The sequence below is a fragment of the Chroicocephalus ridibundus genome, chromosome 3 (assembly GCF_963924245.1).
Source record: "Chroicocephalus ridibundus chromosome 3, bChrRid1.1, whole genome shotgun sequence".
In the NCBI taxonomy this organism is placed as follows: Eukaryota; Metazoa; Chordata; class Aves; order Charadriiformes; family Laridae; genus Chroicocephalus; species Chroicocephalus ridibundus.
The window spans coordinates 120,999,027-121,017,018 of record NC_086286.1 but is presented as its reverse complement, the minus strand read 5'-3'; the positions used below and the strand labels follow the sequence as shown (position 1 = coordinate 121,017,018).

The 17,992-nt window shown below is 37.9% G+C and overlaps 1 protein-coding gene across 2 annotated transcripts in view; it reads left to right on the top strand.

The window, feature by feature from the left end:
* The window catches only part of ATAD2B (ATPase family AAA domain containing 2B), an 82,505-nt gene that overhangs the window by 45,354 nt on the left and 19,159 nt on the right, over positions 1 to 17,992 (top strand). The window contains exons 18-24 of one of the 2 annotated variants that reach the window (XM_063330560.1): positions 932 to 1,118; positions 1,787 to 1,972; positions 2,644 to 2,779; positions 3,094 to 3,275; positions 5,767 to 5,926; positions 10,550 to 10,672; positions 15,343 to 15,480. In XM_063330560.1, the coding sequence (XP_063186630.1) occupies positions 932 to 1,118; positions 1,787 to 1,972; positions 2,644 to 2,779; positions 3,094 to 3,275; positions 5,767 to 5,926; positions 10,550 to 10,672; positions 15,343 to 15,480 (1,112 nt within the window). Of the gene's footprint in view, positions 1 to 931; positions 1,119 to 1,786; positions 1,973 to 2,643; positions 2,780 to 3,093; positions 3,291 to 5,766; positions 5,927 to 10,549; positions 10,673 to 15,342; positions 15,481 to 17,992 lie in introns of both variants that reach the window. The other variant, XM_063330559.1, reaches the window with a different exon arrangement.

Genomic DNA, 17,992 nt, shown 5'->3' with positions numbered 1-17,992 from the left:
CAGCAATGTTCATAGCTGTTACAAATATTTAACCTGAAATAAAACCAGCCAGTCTTGTTTCACTGCCTGAGCTGATTGATGTGCAGATAAAAATGCCTTAATGAGAGAAAATGTAGATTAATTAAAAAAATTTCTTGTTTCATAATAAATTTTTCTATAAATGGAAAAGATCTTTATTGGAAAGACCTAATGTTTCTCTCTTCACGTCTCACTTGTCCCCAAAACAGGGCAAAATCTCCCAAAACAAACTAATACAAAACCCCCGAAATCCTTATATGAACTCCTTAGGATTTCTTCTCAACAACAAAAACAAAAAATAGGTTTACCTTTGCAGTTCTTCCTTTAAAACATGTATTCTGTCTGGAAATCTACCGAATAGAAGTGTATGAATATGCTAGACTAGAAGATGAATAGTGATTTTATTCAATCCTACTTCAGATCCTATTTCTTGAACAAACAAAGCATTGAAATGTTAGGTGGTTCTTGGAAATCTTGGGTAACACTTTAAGGGATGAATGGATTGACCTGGGATTCCTGAAGCTACTGAAGAGATGTTTTGGTAGTTAGGACTGAATTAGACAGGATTAAATAGATATATTCACTGGAAGTCCAGTAAGTCTTTTTATATGAGCAAGGAATTGGTTTTAAATAAACTGGTTATAATCAAAGTTTTCATGAATTTAATATGTGTATAGCTTTGCACAGATGGGTTTGAATTAACTTGTTTTGACATCAAAGAACAGACAAAGTTCGAGTTCTTGAGACTTGGCGTTAGTGTTGAAGTATACTAGAGTTGAATCTTTTAAGGCTGTTGTAGGAAACTCTTACCCATTACTGAAGGCCTTTTGGATTCTAAAAAAAATTTTGTATATATATCCATCCATTGACAACATGAGCATGTTAATTGTGTTTTGTAACTGTTTTGCTGCAGGTCAGCTTATCACCAGCCAACCTCTTACAGACCAAGATTACTGCTATCTGGAGAGAGAGGTTCGGGTCAGACTTCGCACCTTGCTCCAGCACTATTGCACACTCTCGAAAAATTCTCCGTACACAGGCTAGATTTGCCAGCACTTTATTCAGTCAGTGCCAAAACGCCTGAAGAGTCGTGTGCACAGGTGACATTTCAGATTCTCTTGTAATGAGTAAATGATGTTATTCTGGAACAGATGAGTTGCATCAGTATAAAGGCAGCTAACTGGAATGTAACTTTAAAAGCCAGGTTTTCATAGGCTCCGTCTGTTTTCGTGTTTTAAAAGAACGGAGTCTCTAGAGTGTGATTGAGATCTCTCTGCTGACTAGTGAGAGTAATTACATTTTTAACTTGCCCCCTCAGTCACATACCTAATGTCAAGTAAGAGATTAGTCTGGTTCCTGCTTTTCATTTTATTAGCTTGTGTATGAATTGGTGTGCTGTGGTTCTGGGTTCAATTACTCAGTTTCAAATGTTCTGGGTTTCAAAACAGTTTGTGGTGGATTTTGCATGGATTGCAGACTAGTTTAATTTTCATCTTGATTGTTCAGTCTTAGTGAGTTTTTAAAACACAGATGACAAGTAGTTGTTTTGTAGTCTCCCTGGCACATAGACATAAAATAATTGAATTGCAGATAACAGTCACAAGCAGTTGTTTAGAAAGCCTTTATCATTAGATAATTTTGTTTTACTGGAACATTTGTATATAAAATACCACTAACTTGAGTCATTTCCTGTTCTGCAAGAACTTTATTGCTCACAAGTGATAATAATTAGGTTCTTAGTTTAAATACCACTGTTTCTTTTAATTAGATCTTTCGCGAAGCTCGAAGAACAGTACCAAGTATTGTTTACATGCCTCATATTGGTGATTGGTGGGAAGCTGTCAGTGAAACTGTGAGAGCTACTTTTCTAACCTTGCTGCAAGATATACCATCTTTCTCCCCTATATTTCTACTGTCTACCTCTGAGTCCATGTATAGCGAATTGCCTGAAGAGGTGAGCTCATTGCGGAAGGAGGCGTTGTTAGGGAGCTGTGTGCTCTTCGGAATGTTTTGAATTGCGTAAAAACATTCTGGTTTGCACTGGTTTTTTAACTTAATTTAAAATATGTCACACTGAAAATGTAATAGTAATTAAATGATAGTAATTTTCTTTAACGAGGGATGTACGTCCATGTTACCGATTTTCATAATCTCCACGCTGCTTTGCTGAGAAGACAGAATTGTTCATTTTGTCAGTTGTTCATTTTGACAAATTACTCCAGTGTAATTTAATGCAGATTTAGTCTAAAGGCTTAACCTTTAGCTTTACATCCTCTGAGGTTCAGGATGGGCGGAGGGAGTTCCTATTTTTTTTCCTCAACATTTTCTTTGACTTTTTATTATTTTATTTTTTTTTAAATCATGGCCTTTCTCTTCTTTTCACTGCAGAGGTGGCCACTGTTAGGGTCATGGGATACTGCAAGTTTAGTTACTACAGAAAATTCAGTGAGAATTAGAAGTATTTGTTTTCCCTAGGCTGCGTACACAGCTTCGGGTAAAGTTTACGGTCTTCCCTCCTGTGGCTAATTTTGAAAAGTTTGTGACTAGTGTTTTAATATGGTCATTAATCATGTATATTTGAGTGAGTGCTCAATTTTCTTATGGCTGCCTTTTTTTTCTGTTTAGGTGAAATGTATTTTCAGAATCCAGTATGAAGAGGTTTTTTATATTCAAAGACCAAGTGAAGAAGACAGATTGCGATTTTTCAAAGGTTTAATTCTTGATGAGGCAGCAATGCCCCCACCAAGAAGGAAACAGGCTGGTAAACTAAGTTACAGTAAAACCAATAATAATGTGATCTGAATGTTTTCTTTTGTGATACTTTCCTTTTTCAAAAGGTGTGGGTAAATGACAGTTAGTGTAATTAACGTTTGACAGTGTTAATCAATGCCCAGAATAAATTTTGTGCATTACAGTTAGCAGTTTTGGAAATTGGAGAGCTGGGGGGTTAAGGATGCAGCGATGGGTAGATCGATGAGGCAGATTAAATATATAATGAAATTTGGAGTGGCCTAATCCCAAGAGCTGCTGAGTTGTTAATATTTCCATTGTCTGACTTCTTGTTTTTTTCCCTAGCTCTTCGTGCTCTGGAAGTTCTTCCTCTTGCACTGCCATGTCCAGCCCGTGAGCTGTCAGAAGCAGAAAAACAGCGAATGGAGGACCAGGAAGAGAACACATTGAGAGAGCTGCGGTTGTTTCTCAGGGATGTTACCAAGAGGCTGGCCACAGACAAACGCTTTAACATCTTCAGCAAACCGGTGGATATTGAAGAGGTCTTGTTTCAGTAATGTGCAAACAATGAAGTTGAAACTATAAGAAAAAGAATATAAATTTTAAAAAGGAAATGGATATGTTAATCAGAAAAACAGATGTGTTTTCCATGATTTTTCCAATCTAAAATGCTGACGTTTAGCTGGTGTGATAATCGCAGCCTCGTGATCTGTGATGCAAGGAGTTGGAGCACTTTGGTTGTTGGTTCTTTGGCTGTACCGGTGACCTGTTGAAAAACCTTGTGCATTCCTGTCAATTTTATAACCGAAACCAGCATTTAAAAATACCATCACTCCTATCCCTACCAGTGCTCTTGAAATATTTCAAACCATAAATATAATTCTTTAATAAAAGCTTTTACAACATAGTAATCATAGACATGATAATATTGGGAAAGTGATCTGTGTTCTGTAATGTATTCAGCATTAATAGTATTGTTGAATAATTTCAGCAGTAATGCTTGTGGATGCCATTAATCACAGATGGTAGCACATTATAAGGCATTAACTGGTCGATTATGGAGTGTGCACACCGAACTGATGAGACAGTTCGATCTGCAAATCTATTTTTGGGTGCCACTATATGAAAAGGATTGTGTTCGATCTGACTTTGAGATCAGATGCTGGCCCATTGCAAGCTTTGCAAGCTTGCTAATTTAAAAAAAAACTTAATTGCTTCTGAAGAGAAGAAAATGAATGACTAAGAGATGAATATGGGACGTTAAAAGTACAGCATTGAAAAAAGCAGACTTGTGGTGTAGATTCCATACAGGATCGAACAGGCGTCTTTTGCGGGCCCATGCAATCCTCTTAATTTGACCTTGCCATAGTGGTCTGTAGCTGTCTGTTTCTGAAAGACTGACGAGAGCTCTTTAATGTGGCAGCTCACCGTGTGACCGTGGTCTGAGCACTAACTTTGATTTTTTTATTATGAAGCTGCTTGGGATGTCCATTATTGTAGGAAACTCTTCATACTCATAGTAAAGGCAGTTTCTTTCCCCAAAGAACTTGCGGTCTAAAGGACACGTAAAGTAAGAACAAATTGCTGTCCTTGTTTTGTAGATGGAGAGAATCGAAATGTGAATTTGTTATTTAAAGACTTGCCAAAACCCCTGCGAATATATCACATCACTAGAAATTAAATGTAATCCCTTTCGTTCCACCTGGTGCATTTGAGCCCAGGACTATCCTTTTCTACGAGAGCCTGTCTGCTTGACTTTATTAGATAATGTGTTACGTTTGTTCCACTCCTACTTGTGTTGCAGAGGATGCTGCTATGCGATAAGTCAACGATTTTCCTGACTAATTCAGCAGCAATGAAAAGGAAGCCCGTGGCTTGGCTTTCTGATCACTGAACATATCATCATGTTTCCATAAAGGGAGACAAAAAGAGACTTTCTGCTATTTTCCTTTTTCGTCATAAATTTCAATGTGTATATTTAAGGAATTAGGTGACAGATTGCTGTCCACTGAAGTAATGCATTAATGTTAGTTTATGTTGTAATATATTTTTGTATGAATGTCTGCAGATGCTTTATAAAAAAAAAAAAAATTCTTGCAGAGCCGTTATGGCTTGATCTGAATATGTATTTAACTCTTTAGTATTTTGGCAGCCACTGTCGTATGTGGGCAATATCAAAAGAAAAAACACAATACTGTTTCTGAGGCTGCCAGTATTTTTAATTGATCGTAATCTTAATCACATTGAAACATTCAAGTATAGGGTTTTTTGCCTTGAAGTAAATAAAAAATTAATAGATTTTTTTGCTGAACTTTGTTACAGCAGCTGTGCTGATGCATTTGACTATTAAGCTTGAGCCCCTTATGGTACCATTAATTACATTAAATACTTTTAGTGTACCCTAGTGGATGCTAAATCTCCAGTTACAAGCCAGGCTCATAGTGAACTCTGACACAGGGCTTTCTCTTTAGCCTGTCCTTCCGTACAGTCACTCTAATGTCTTCAGTCAATAAAACCTGAATTTTTTTTTGTTGAACAAGTGATTGAAAGAACTATTCAATAGAAGATATTTAAAAGCTGATAATTTGACCGTTGAATTTAATGAGAATTTTACCTGCAAGGTGAACAAAATATAGCTTCCCTAGTTTTTCCTGGGGTTTTGAATTAGGCTGGTTGTTTTTGCTTTTCTAACACAAGACAGTGCTATAACGCTATACCAAAAAAATTAAATCTGTCTAGATAAAATAAAATATACATTTATGTTAAAACATTTTGCCTCAAAAATACCATTACATTAATTTTGAAAGATAAATTGGCAAGCTACTGAAGGAAAAGTAGCTTTGGAAGTACTATGGTTTTATTTAGTCAGATAAAACTTCTGTTTTCAACATAAATTTGTTAGTTAAGGTATTGGAGTTAAGCATGTGGAATAAGTAAGACTATCACGATGTGCAATTGTCAATGTTCAAATGGAATGCATATGGTCCCGTGTCATTTCTGTATGCTTTCTGTTTATAGGTTTCAGATTACCTTGAAGTTATCAAAGAGCCAATGGACCTGTCAACAGTAATAACCAAAATTGATAAACACAACTACTTAACAGCCAAGGACTTCCTAACAGATATTGACCTGATCTGCAGCAATGCATTGGAGTACAATCCAGACAAAGATCCTGGAGGTAAGGACCTGCTTCGCTTTGGCCTACGTAAAGCCGAAAGCCTGGTATTTAATCACGTATTTGGTTACTCTTCAGGCATTTAAATAAACTGCATGCTCTGTGATAATTAGGATAAGCAAGTCCTAAGGGTCTGTGCTTTCAGTATTCTGAGGCATGTGGTGCACTGGGGGATATTGCGAGAGTGGGAGAACTACAGCATTCAGAGTTGTTTTCTAATAAATCAGGTTTTGTAGTTCCTTTTCGAATTCGATAGCTCCTTTTCAGTGAATAGACTTTGTGTACGCAACAAAACCCCAACGTAATTTGGAGAGCTCCGTAGAGAATCCTGTACACAATCTGGCAGTGGCCTGCTTTATTTCCACATTAGCTTAGAACATGAAATTCATCCACAGAAATTAAGAACTATGCGTTTGTGGATAGAAATGGAACAGGATAAATCACCAGGCAAGGAAGTCAGTTGCAGCTGATTAGGGAAGATTAGAAGGTATTGTCTTGACAAAGTGTGATGGGATGCTTTCAATTAAAATGGAATTTGTAGATTGAAATGCATGTAAAAGCTGTTCACGCTGCAAACTCAGGAAAGAACATCTTGTGTGCTCTTCGGTGGGGCTGCCTTACAGTGTACATTGCCAAAAGCAAGCCTTTCCATTGGCAGCTTCATCAATAAAACAACAACAAAGCACCCTTTTAATGTAGTTGTATTTCATATAAGTGATACTTGGAAATCTGGGTCTGTCTGCAAGTGTAGTCCTATGCGTTAAAAAGTTTTTTATTAGATCTTGTGAAATCATTTTACCAGGTTAAAGCCTGATTTTTCTACATTTTTCTTACTTCTCAAATTTTTGTTTTTGTGAGGCTTTTGCAAAGGTCTGATGTGTGGACTAGATACAGTATAGTCTGGTCAAAGTCATACTTGTTTCAAATTGCCTTTTGAACACAGTGCTGGTTCATATCTGTAGAAGATAAACTTTATTTCTTCAATTTATGATGCATTTTGTTTTAAACTCAAAAAAAAAAAAAGACAGCAACATTGGTAATATACAGCAAAAGGTTTTCTGTGTTCTTGATAACACGCTTTCACAGAATCACGGGATGGTTCGGGTTGGAAGGGACCTTAAAGATCATCCAGTTCTAACCCCCCTGCCCTGGGCAGGGACACCTCCCACTAGACCAGGCTGCTCAAAGCCCCATCCAGCCTGGCCTTGAACACTTCCAGGGATGGGGCATACACAACCTCCCTGGGCAACCTGTTCCAGTGTCTCACCACCCTCACAGTAAAGAATTTCTTCCTAATATCCAATCTAAATCTCCCCTCTTTCAGTTTGAGGCCGTTACCCCGTGTCCTACCATAACACTCCCTGATAAAGTCCCCCCCCATCCTTCCTGTAGGCCCCCTTTAGGTACTGGAAGGCTGCTTTTGAGGACTTCTAATGTGTAATTGATGTGAACTAGTCAAAGCCTGGATGGGCACTTGAGATTCTGAGTGTCTCTGAAGAGCAGAGTACCCAGGTGGCCAAGGCGGCCAACAGCATCCTGGCCTGTATCAGGAACAGTGGCCAGCGGGACTAGGGCAGTGATCATCCCCCTGGACTTGGCACAGGTGAGGCCCCACCTCAAGTGCTGTGTCCGGTTTTGGGCCCCTCACCACAAGAAAGACACTGAGGTGCTGGAGCGTGTCCAGAGAAGGGCAACGGAGCTGGTGAGGGGTCTGGAGCACAAGTCTTGTGAGGAGCGGCTGAGGGAGCTGGGGGTGTTCAGCCTGGAGAAAAGGAGGCTGAGGGGAGACCTTCTCTCTCTCTGCAACTGCCTGAAAGGAGGGGGTAGAGAGGTGGGGGTCAGTCTCTTCTCCCAAGTAATGAACGGGTGATAGGACAGGAGGAAATGGCCTCAAGTTGCACCAGGGGAGATTTGAATAATAGGAAAATTTTCTTCGCCGAAAAGGTTGTCAAGCGTTGGAAGAGGCTGCCCAGGGAAATGGTGGAGTCACCATCCCTGGAGGTATTTAAAAGAAGAGTAGATGTGGTGCTGGGAGAAATGGTTTAGTGGTGGTTTTGTCAGTGTTAGGTTGATGGTCAGACTCGATGATCTGAAAGGTCCCTTCCAACCCAGACAATTCTATGATTCTATAAGAGCACCTGTTGAGAAGATGTGGACTACGAGACATACCTCCTGCATGCGACTGGTGTATATTTGTGACTTGGTGATGGGCTTTGGGAAAAATTGGTATTAATATACACCCTTTGTTCCCATTTTTAGGCCCTGAAGATCTGTGTGCTTGCCTCTTTAATTCTAGGAAATGTAGTCTGAAGAGGGTTTTTTTTAAGTTTTATTGCAGGTGTTACGCGACTACAGGCTTGTAAGGTCAGATCTGCTCTGGATCAGAAACAACACAGGTCGCAGGTTCAGTGTGTCAGAAACACAGTTTGGAGAACGTTTAGTGGCAGAAGCTTTCACTGAGATTGTCCAAAGAGAAAGAGTCTTAAGAAATACATTTAGGGAACCGTAATAGGGTTATTGTGGTTTTCCTTGCCATCAGGACTGAGCTGGGAGAAATGGATCTGACTATTTCTAGGTTAAGTTTTGGATTGGAGTTTCTCATCACCAAGTAGGTAATGAAAGATACTTCTGTCCTCTGCGTTGTCAACAATTGGTGATATATTGCTCTTCTGGCATGAAAAATTTCTTGAGCTGTTGTATAAATACACTGCTGAAACAGCACATCATGTCTATTCTGAGTAAGCATTACATGCGTTCAGATGCGTTAACTGAATATTAACCTATAAATGTTCACATTCTTAAAAGCTGGGCATATATGCTTGCCTCTGCTTTGTGCTTGAATTTGCAGAGGAATCATACTATACCTGCTTCTGTCCTGTTGTTCAGTTGTAAAAGGAATTGGAGCACCAGACTAGCTGGCTTCATATGCAGTACAGATATTCAAAACTGGCTTCTTCGCTTTTTGGGTATTTTTTTCCCTTGTACTTTGATATAAAAATTCAGATAGGTTATATAGTAAAATAGTGTGAGGTGGGTTTTTTTTTTTTTTTGACTTTCCCTCCATTGTTTGACCAGGAAATGTTCTTTAAAGGCAACATAACCATTGTGTGTTAGACATAATAGTATTTGCCTCTTTGAAGCACTGTCTGTGGGGAAAGTCTTGCCCATCTCAGGATATGAGGAAAGTAGTAGTTCAATCAAATATTCTTGATTTGATTTTTCTTTTCTTCTTTTTTTTTCTCCCCTTTTTCTTTCTTTTGTGAGGGCATCCTAAACTTTATTATCTGACCAACTTTTAAAAGTCTAATATTGTAAAATTGCACCTGCAAAGAATGCAGTGTGTTTTTTGTGATCGTAAACCGTAATGCTTCACGAATATATGTGGATAAAAACTTGTAGTTTCCAGTTGATTTAAGTGGTGGTATATTTCCCCAGAAAACATATGTAGGGCTCATTTGAGCTGGATACTGGATATTCTTTTTCACTCAGCAGTTTTTCCAGCTGTAAAATTTGCTGTGTCTAGAATTATAAACCTTGTTTAATAAATGTTTGCTGATACTCTTAATTGTTGTCTTTAGTGATTATTAAAACAGATTAAATCTGCTAATTGTATAATATGTTGTAGACATTAATGTTGATGTTTCCTGTTGAAGTACCTCCATCAACTGGAAAAAGTAATTCAGTATGGATGAATTGACAAATTAAATATGTTTCTACTAAAAGCAAACAATGAGTGTTGTAGGTTTGATTGAAAAGCAACATTCTAGATGGCAATTTTCTCCACATATAGGTTTACTTAGTAAGTTACAATTACTTTTCAAATTTCAACAGTGTGGGAATAATTTCTTTTGTGTGTTTCAAAGGTATGGGAACCGGTTTTCTGTGAAAAAATGTATTTTCATGAGTCGCATTTAGGCTTCCAGTGTGGGCAATATTTTTTTTGCCCTGTTCCCCAAATAGAGATGAAAACGTAGCAAACTTGAGGCTTGTTTCGTGCCAGTTTTTCTGAATGGATTAAAATGAGAAGTAGCTGTTCAATATAAGCAATAAAGTAATCTGTTTTAGCACAATTTTGAATTTTCTAGCAGTTGTTAAATGAAAATTAAGCAGCGATTTAAGGAGGAAGAGTATAAGCAAGCCAGGTCTGCCTTACGGATTCAGGAGATGTCCAGTATGATTTTGCAGGCAATCTAACTGTATGAATGTTCCTAGACCCCAGGGGGTAAATTAATTCCTGGACAAGTCTCTTGTTACTTTTGGGAGTCTCTGCACTGTAGTGTGTTATACTGTAGAAACTGGTATACCTGCTGGTTCTTGCAAGTTTCTAAGGATTGCAACTTGTTTTAGTTGTGTTCATCATTTATTGTTTGCATTTCTATATAAATGTCACGATTGATTAAAGTAATGATTTGTACTTCTGAAAACTTCTATGTCTCTTAAATAGCTGGGTTGTGATTTTGGAGCATGCTGTGAAGTTGATCCATCTAAGTTTTCAAACACTTATAGTATTTCACACTTACTTCTGTCTATATCAGTGTTGTAATATACAATACAGAACAACATAGACATGGTAAAGAATTTACATAATTGTGATGAAGTTAACAAGTGTGCTGTCCTGTTTTCTAGATAAAATAATTAGACATAGAGCTTGTACTTTGAAGGACACTGCTCATGCTATCATCGCTGCTGAACTGGATCCAGAATTTAATAAGATGTGTGAAGAAATCAAGGAAGCGAGAAGAAAAAGAGGTATATTTAATTTCATTTATCGTAACACAACACATATGGGATAGAAAGCAGAATTTACAAATGTCCATATAAAATTTAAATTTAAGATGAAATATGGAATGCTAAGGCAGTGCATTCTAAAGGGTGACTGATCTTGAAACTTGTCTACTTTTTCCAACTATGTGAGCTGGTCTGATAAGGCACCATCCTTCTTTACAAAAGAAGGTTGCATTGCCTATTGGTACAAAAAGGCTTGTAGAACATGTTGAAAGGATGAATGCTGGGATTTCTATAATAACTGAAGACGTGGTGAAACCAGAGCTGTATTCTAAAAATGGCGTGTAATGCAGTGTAATAACACTTACGGTTAGGAAGTGTGGCATTCAGAACTGGATTTTCAGTTCACCCTGGCATGTGCACAAGTGTACTTTTGGTGATAATCACTTGATTTTTTGGATTAAGAAACAACTGTTGCCACCCACATTGAGGGGAGGATTGACAGTCTAATGGGCCAGAATCAGGAAATGTAGCCTGCTCCACTGGAGGACATCACTGACTTAGTTTTTGTTTAAATTAGTGCAGTTGTTTCCAACTTGTAGTCCATAGACTTCCAAGTCTGTGGGAAGCTTCTGAAGTGACCACAAAAGGTAATCAAAAGCCCAAACATATTCCCACTTGGTCCCTGTTTACATGAAAAATTCTGTACCTCCATGGAAAATATTTCAAGTTCTGAAAATTGAAAAAGGTTGAAAATCACTGGACTATAACATTAGAAAATTTCATGCTGATTTAGGGATTACTGAGTTCAATAATTCTAGCTCTGCCTTGGCAAGTTGTTTCCTGCTTTGACTCTTGCTTTGTTAAAAAAATGCATTATTTGATTTCTAGGTTGAATTTGTCTGGTCTTAACTTATAGCTGCTGGTTCTTGAAATACTTCTATCAGTAGATTGAAGACCCTTTATTAATAAATTTCTTTGAACTATGCAAGTATCTGTAGGCTTTCTCTTCTTCAGGTTTAAACGGATACAGTTCCTTTTATTTTCCCATTCTGTCATGCATTTTTTGTCTAATTCTGTACAAGCTTCCAGTGTGTGTCTTGAATTGTGGATAAGAGAACCAATTGTAATTCACCGTGGTTGTAAAATAGAACTAATATAATGCCTTCATTTCTCCTCTGTATTTTTCTATTAGAAGTATGAGAATATTCACAATTCTGGCGTTAGTGTCACGCTGAGAGCTATGCTCAGTTAATTATCCTTTATGAGTCCCCCATGATTGTTAAAGGTTATTGCTTCCGAGGTTAAAGTAACTGTTTGTAAGAGTTTTTTGTTACAGAGAGTGACTATACGGCTTCTAAGTCCCTCCTTGCAAGTCTTGCAAGAGCTAACTGGAATGCTGCCCTTCTCTTTGTGGCAGTGACCAAGTAATATATATTTCTGGGGGCAAAACCTGAAGACCCTCTTGAAAGAGGAGGGTCTTCAGAAGTCATAATTAAGGCTGATGGTGTCATGCGACGAACTTGTTATATCAGAAGTTGAGATACTATTAGTGTCAGATGCTAGTTAGTGGACCTTCAGATATAGGTAGGTAACTAGCAGTACCAGTTCTTTGAGCGACAACAGCTCACGTGCAACAACGGACAGGTTTTCATGCATTCTGTGCATTGGCATGGCAATCGTTACAGTGTCAGGGACCATGTTTCAAAGATGCTCATGCTTTTGGACCACATTGTGGTGGTTTCACGAACAAATGAGCTCTGCAGTTGGTCCAGCTGCAGAGTGTGGAAGGCTAAGATCACTTACTGTATTAGCAAGGACAGAAGATTTGGAATGCGTGGAAGAAGCTGTATTAGATTAACTGATTACAAATGAAGAAAAATGTATCAGGCTCTTGAAGTCTGAGGAAAGCTCATGCTGTCAGGCAAGCACAAGAGACTGTCCTATCCCTGAATCAAAGTTGTGTCAAGATTGTGATGTAGAACATCAAGAAGATGGCACTTCAGGCATGTAGTCTTGGCACTGGTCATTGTAGTGGATGGAAGGGATGTGAATGCTGATCAGCCTTGCCATTACTGTCATTTTGCCCCAGAGAATATGCTCAGCAGATCAGCAAAATCATGGTGCATCTGCTGGCCCAGACTTTGACATGTACCCTGTTTTGGAACATTTTGGACTAGGGAGGACAAAGGCACATACTTGCATTTTCTTCTTTTGATCGGATGTCCACGAGGTTATTTAAGGGATTTCTGGTTTCTTCTTTGGATTGATTACCAGATGGTCAGGTATAGAAGTGATTCACATATCCTCCTTCTTCCCCTCTGCTTTATAATAGGAGTATATATTGAAATAATGGAATGTTTCAACGAGGAAATTCTTGAGGAAAACTGTGTAAGCACTGTAAACTATGCCTTTTGCTGTCCAGAAGCTTTGTGCAACTGGTCACCTGAATGCAAGAGTGGTTGCCTATACCAGGCTGTTGACTGAGTGGAGCTACACGATGAAATCATGCTGAATTGGGCAGCCAGCCTTGTTGCTTGACCAGTGTATGAGACGAAGTGGTGGGGAATGGAACCCTTAAGTGTACTTCTTTTTAATATCAACAAGAGATGTCCAAGAAAGGCCTTAAATGAATGTTGAGACTGAAGTCACAATGAGTGTGCTTCATCGTTTGATGCACAACAGGCTTTTGTTCAGCTTAAAGTACTCTAAGCTTCTCTTTTCATTGTCCTTTAAAAGTGCTGGAGTAGCATATGCAAAGTCTGGTGGGGAAAAAAACCCACTTGGTGTCCACATTTCTCTGTGTATATGTCTGGACTCAGCTTGATACAGGATCTTACCTTCAAGCCTTACCAGAGTTAAAATTCTTAGCTTGCCAACAGGACTCTCTTGAAAGAAGGGTAATAATGCAAACAGTGAACTATAGGAAAAAAAGTCCAGGTTTATCATATGAATCTACTAGCAGTTCTTGGACTGACTATAAAACTTGTATTAATACCTTCTCAGGAGAGGTCAAGGTAATGTTGCAGTCACAGGTTGAGTCAGAGTGGGTGGCTGTGGCTATCAGAAAGGAAATTTGTCTTCTGACAAAAAGAACATGCCCCTCACTCGGTTAGATCTTGGCCAACAATTTCTTGGCTACGTTTGGAAAGACTTCAACATTCAACATGAAATTCAGATAGAATCGAACAAGCTGGTCTGCAAGAGTCTTCTAATAGACTCTCTGGAAATACGATCAAGTGTTTCTGTCTGGAATCACAGAGAAGGCAAATGACACGTACTGTAGGCTTTTTAATCTTTACTCAGTTGAAAAGCCATTGATTTTCTGAATTGTGCCATGTATTAGCTCTTAATTTATTTCCAGGATACCAAAGATGAGGGTTAAGGCTAAAAAGCTCTATATCCATTTTCTTCAAACTTCTCTTGGCAAGTTATTTAGCAATTTTACATAGTTTTAAAATGGAAGGTAGTTTCTACATCACTTTCTTTTTCCCCATTTTTTCTGTTTTTTTTTTTTGTTTTGGCAGATCTGCCATGTTTATTTAGTTCTGAGACCGGTGACCAATCTTAAAAGAAGTACTGCAGTGTAACAGTGTAATAAACTGTATAATAAAATCAGTGTCTAGAATTTAAACTAGAATTTCTTGTTCTTGTATTACTGAAATGAAGTGCTGTTCTCGCAAGACTGTAAATCTAAGGATAACAAATCTTAAGTTGGTAAATTCAAAAAAAATAACCAAAAAACTAGATCATTGGAATTTGCAGCTTCTCATTGAAACCAGCAGATAACAAGGTAGAAGCGATAGATGTTTTGAGTAATGAAATGCGCTTGATACGCAGTTTAAAATATTTGTAGTGGTACCTAGAAACTCACGCTGTAACTGTTAACTGTTAGGTGAGAGTTCCTTTGTGCATCTTTTAATTTCTGCTTCCGTCAGTTTTAGAGCTTCTTGTCTTCTCTCGATCACTTGGCTCTGGTTACTATTGGAGGCATGGTATGACGTTTTGAAGACTGTTTTGGTGAATGGATAGGAAATTCTACTTCACAAATATGAAACTTCAGAGATTCATTTATGTCTTTAAAATGTGCATAACCAATACGAAAGTTTGCATTTTTAGGATTTAATTAAAAAACCCCTATGAAATAGTAGAAGCTATGAGATGAACTTACATTACAGGAAGCAAACAGACTTTTTGTTAAAAGCAGAATCGCATTTTCTTAATCTAAGAGCTCGTATTGACTCTGAAATGGATTCATTTTACGTAACATAGATCACGGTGACAATACAAGGTTTTTATTTAGATACTCTTTTTGATATGGCATACTATGTCACTATGAATTGCCATTTATTTTAAATCATCTGTTTAAAATTAGGAAAAATTGAAACTGTCAATAAGAATTTGCTTTATAGAGGAAATATGGATGGAAGAGTGCAATCTTTGGGGACCCCAGTGTGAGAGACAGTCTTATTTTTCTAAGCCATCAGAGCTGACAGTTTTAAGACCATGCAACCACTAAGCCATTTTGTCAGTAGAAGACAAGTATTCTTGATTCTAATCTTTGTTTTGAATGTCCAGCTAAATATTAATTGATACGTTCTTATTGCAGCATGGTATTCCAAGTTGCTTTTTAAATTCAGTAGTTTTATGCAGCCTGGTTTATTTAAATAGGTATGGTTATCTTCTGTATGCAGGCTTATCAGTAACAGCAGAACAAATGAATCCTCATGGTTCCACTGTACGGAAAACAGAAGCTAGAGTTGAAGAGGCATTTCGGAACAAGCAAAAACCCACAATGGCGGTGTGGCCCAACTCTGCGAATAAATGTGCATGTGAGTACCTTGGGTGATAACGGTGTAAAACTAGAGGTACTTTCAACGGCAAACATTTCAAATGTGTCTCTATTACTGTTTACTGATTATTTCCAGAAGTAATTTTAGACATGAAATGTGGGACTTTAGGAAATGCTCTTTTTCTGCTTACATGAAATCTCTGCCCAAGAAATTGTAAAGAAGCAGGATTTCTGTTTTTTCTGTGATAAAGAATAACTGGTTTTCTAATATAATATGCATATTATATTTTATTTGTAAAAGACTATTCTCAGTGTAAGACAACTCTGATCCAATAAGAAAATGACTCTTATCTATTTGATGAGCATTAAGATTTGTTTACTCTGTGTGTATTCACAGGTCCATACTTACACGCCGCTTCACACTCTCTCACATGCACTGTGTAGTTACTCTCTTCCTGTCTTCAGTCTGTAGAGGATCATGCTAAAAGTTAGAAAAGAGATTGCAAATTTAACTGTATTTTCCTTTATGACACCTGGTTTTCAATAGTCAGTACCCATTAGTGGGGGATGTTGAGATACTCTTGCTGCAGCCTACTGGATTAGTCCAATTAATTGATAGAAATTTCTAGAAATGTGAGGAGTGACTCTTCAACTGTGGTGTAGGTAGTCAGAGGCACTGCTAATTATTTTCAAGAGGTAAGTTGATTAGAAAAGGTAAATGCACGACCGATATTTTGGCTATAAACAACATAAATACTATAAGAGAAAGTAAGTATGAGGGATATACTGATAGTTGTGCGTGGCTTTCCGGCTGAGGATGTGGAATCCATTATTAATACATTATTAGTAGCGTTATCAATTATTGCTTAATAGGCAAACTGATAAATTGGAGCTGACAAATTTTCATTGGTCTTTGTGTTCTCCTTCATGGTACTTTTCCTTGATGAGAAATAGTTTTCTAGGCAAGGTGATAACTGCCCAGAGATGAACGTTGTTTATATGAGTGATAGTGTTGATGTCAAATAGTTTAATTAATTAGAGGTGTATGGTTTTATTTCCTGAAGCTGTAATTTCTTCCGTTAAAGGAATTAAAGTCAATTGAACAGAGTTATGGCTTGAGTAAATTGTTATCTAATAAATTGATGATGCGGATCCAAGCTGTTCTTTATTCATTTGGCAGCTTGTGCAAAAACAGAGAGAGAAGGGAAGGGATTCTCAGTTTATTTTAGTTTCCTGTGAAATCCAAGATGGAGATTCTTGCTCTGGCTGATCTACAGAGCGCTTTCCTGGCTCTGCGTGCTCTGCAGCAAACGGTAGGGTTTATAGGCATCCAAGCCGGACATCTTTTGGGAAGGCAGCGAGCCATTACTAGTGACTCGTATAAAGAGAAGCTCTGGTACCTCTGCTCTCTTCTCCACCTAGTGCTGTGGATGCAGTGGCGGCTGTCTGAAGACTAGAGCCATCGACTGAAGGAAATTGCCAGTGTTCCTCTGCGTAAACTAAAAAGGAGCTGGTGTTAAGGCTCCATTCCTGCTAGTATTTTGGTGAAAATTTGCGGCTTAGTGGTGTTTGGGACTGTAATCAAATGAAAAATCTGCCTTTTAAGGCTGAGTCTGGGAAAGGTCCAGGTGATGCCTCTAGTAATCAAGAGAGAGAACCAGGAACTGATGAGCAATCAGAAATCTGCCGAGGGGATTCAAGTAGTACAGGGGCACACTTGAAGATTGATGTGGTAAGTTCAGTGGAGACTAGGAACTAGGAAGAGATACAGTCTTAGAAGGGTGTTGGGAGGAAGGAGCTGTGGTAAAATGAGAGCAGAACGGAGCAGATTGTAGGGAGCTCATGTAGCAGTAAATTATATGGTGGATTGTGATTATATAAATGGAAGAAGCAAGTTTTAGAGAAGGGATTTCTGAACAGAGATGATTTTAGAGGTAGAGTGGAAACGTTTTTATGGTCAAGAACTAAGATTTATTTTTCTTAAGACTAAAAAGCATTGCACAAGCAGAGTAACAAGGACAATGATTCACATATTTTAATTACACAGGCTAAAAACTGTGCCTTCCAATTAATAATTCTGAAAGTCTTCCATTTTTTCTACTATTTGAATGTGAATTAATTTTTTTCCTTAGATAAGTCCAAGGAAAAAATCATCAATCATAACATTTTTTTTCCTGATTACATTAATTTTTTAGGAGCTTTGTTTTGCAGCTGTTTCCTAAAATACTGTAAAAGGTCAATTCAGATGAAACACTTGCGAACCCTAAAGGAAATTGTCATCATCTTCTCTAAAAACAGAGTGGACTACAAACAGAGCAGCAGCCTGCCCCAGTTTAGAGCCCTGTTTACTGTTCAGGGCTACTGAGAGTTAGTTTATCATGTATTGGTTTGTTTTCTGAGGGTTACGTATTTCGTTTGAAACTTTACTTAGTTTTTTAATTACCTATTTGTGATTTGTTTAATATTTACAATGTATTTTAGACTTTTTTTTTTAGTTTGATTAGACCAGATGGGCTATCAGAAATGTGGCACAAAACATTTGTTCTATTTGA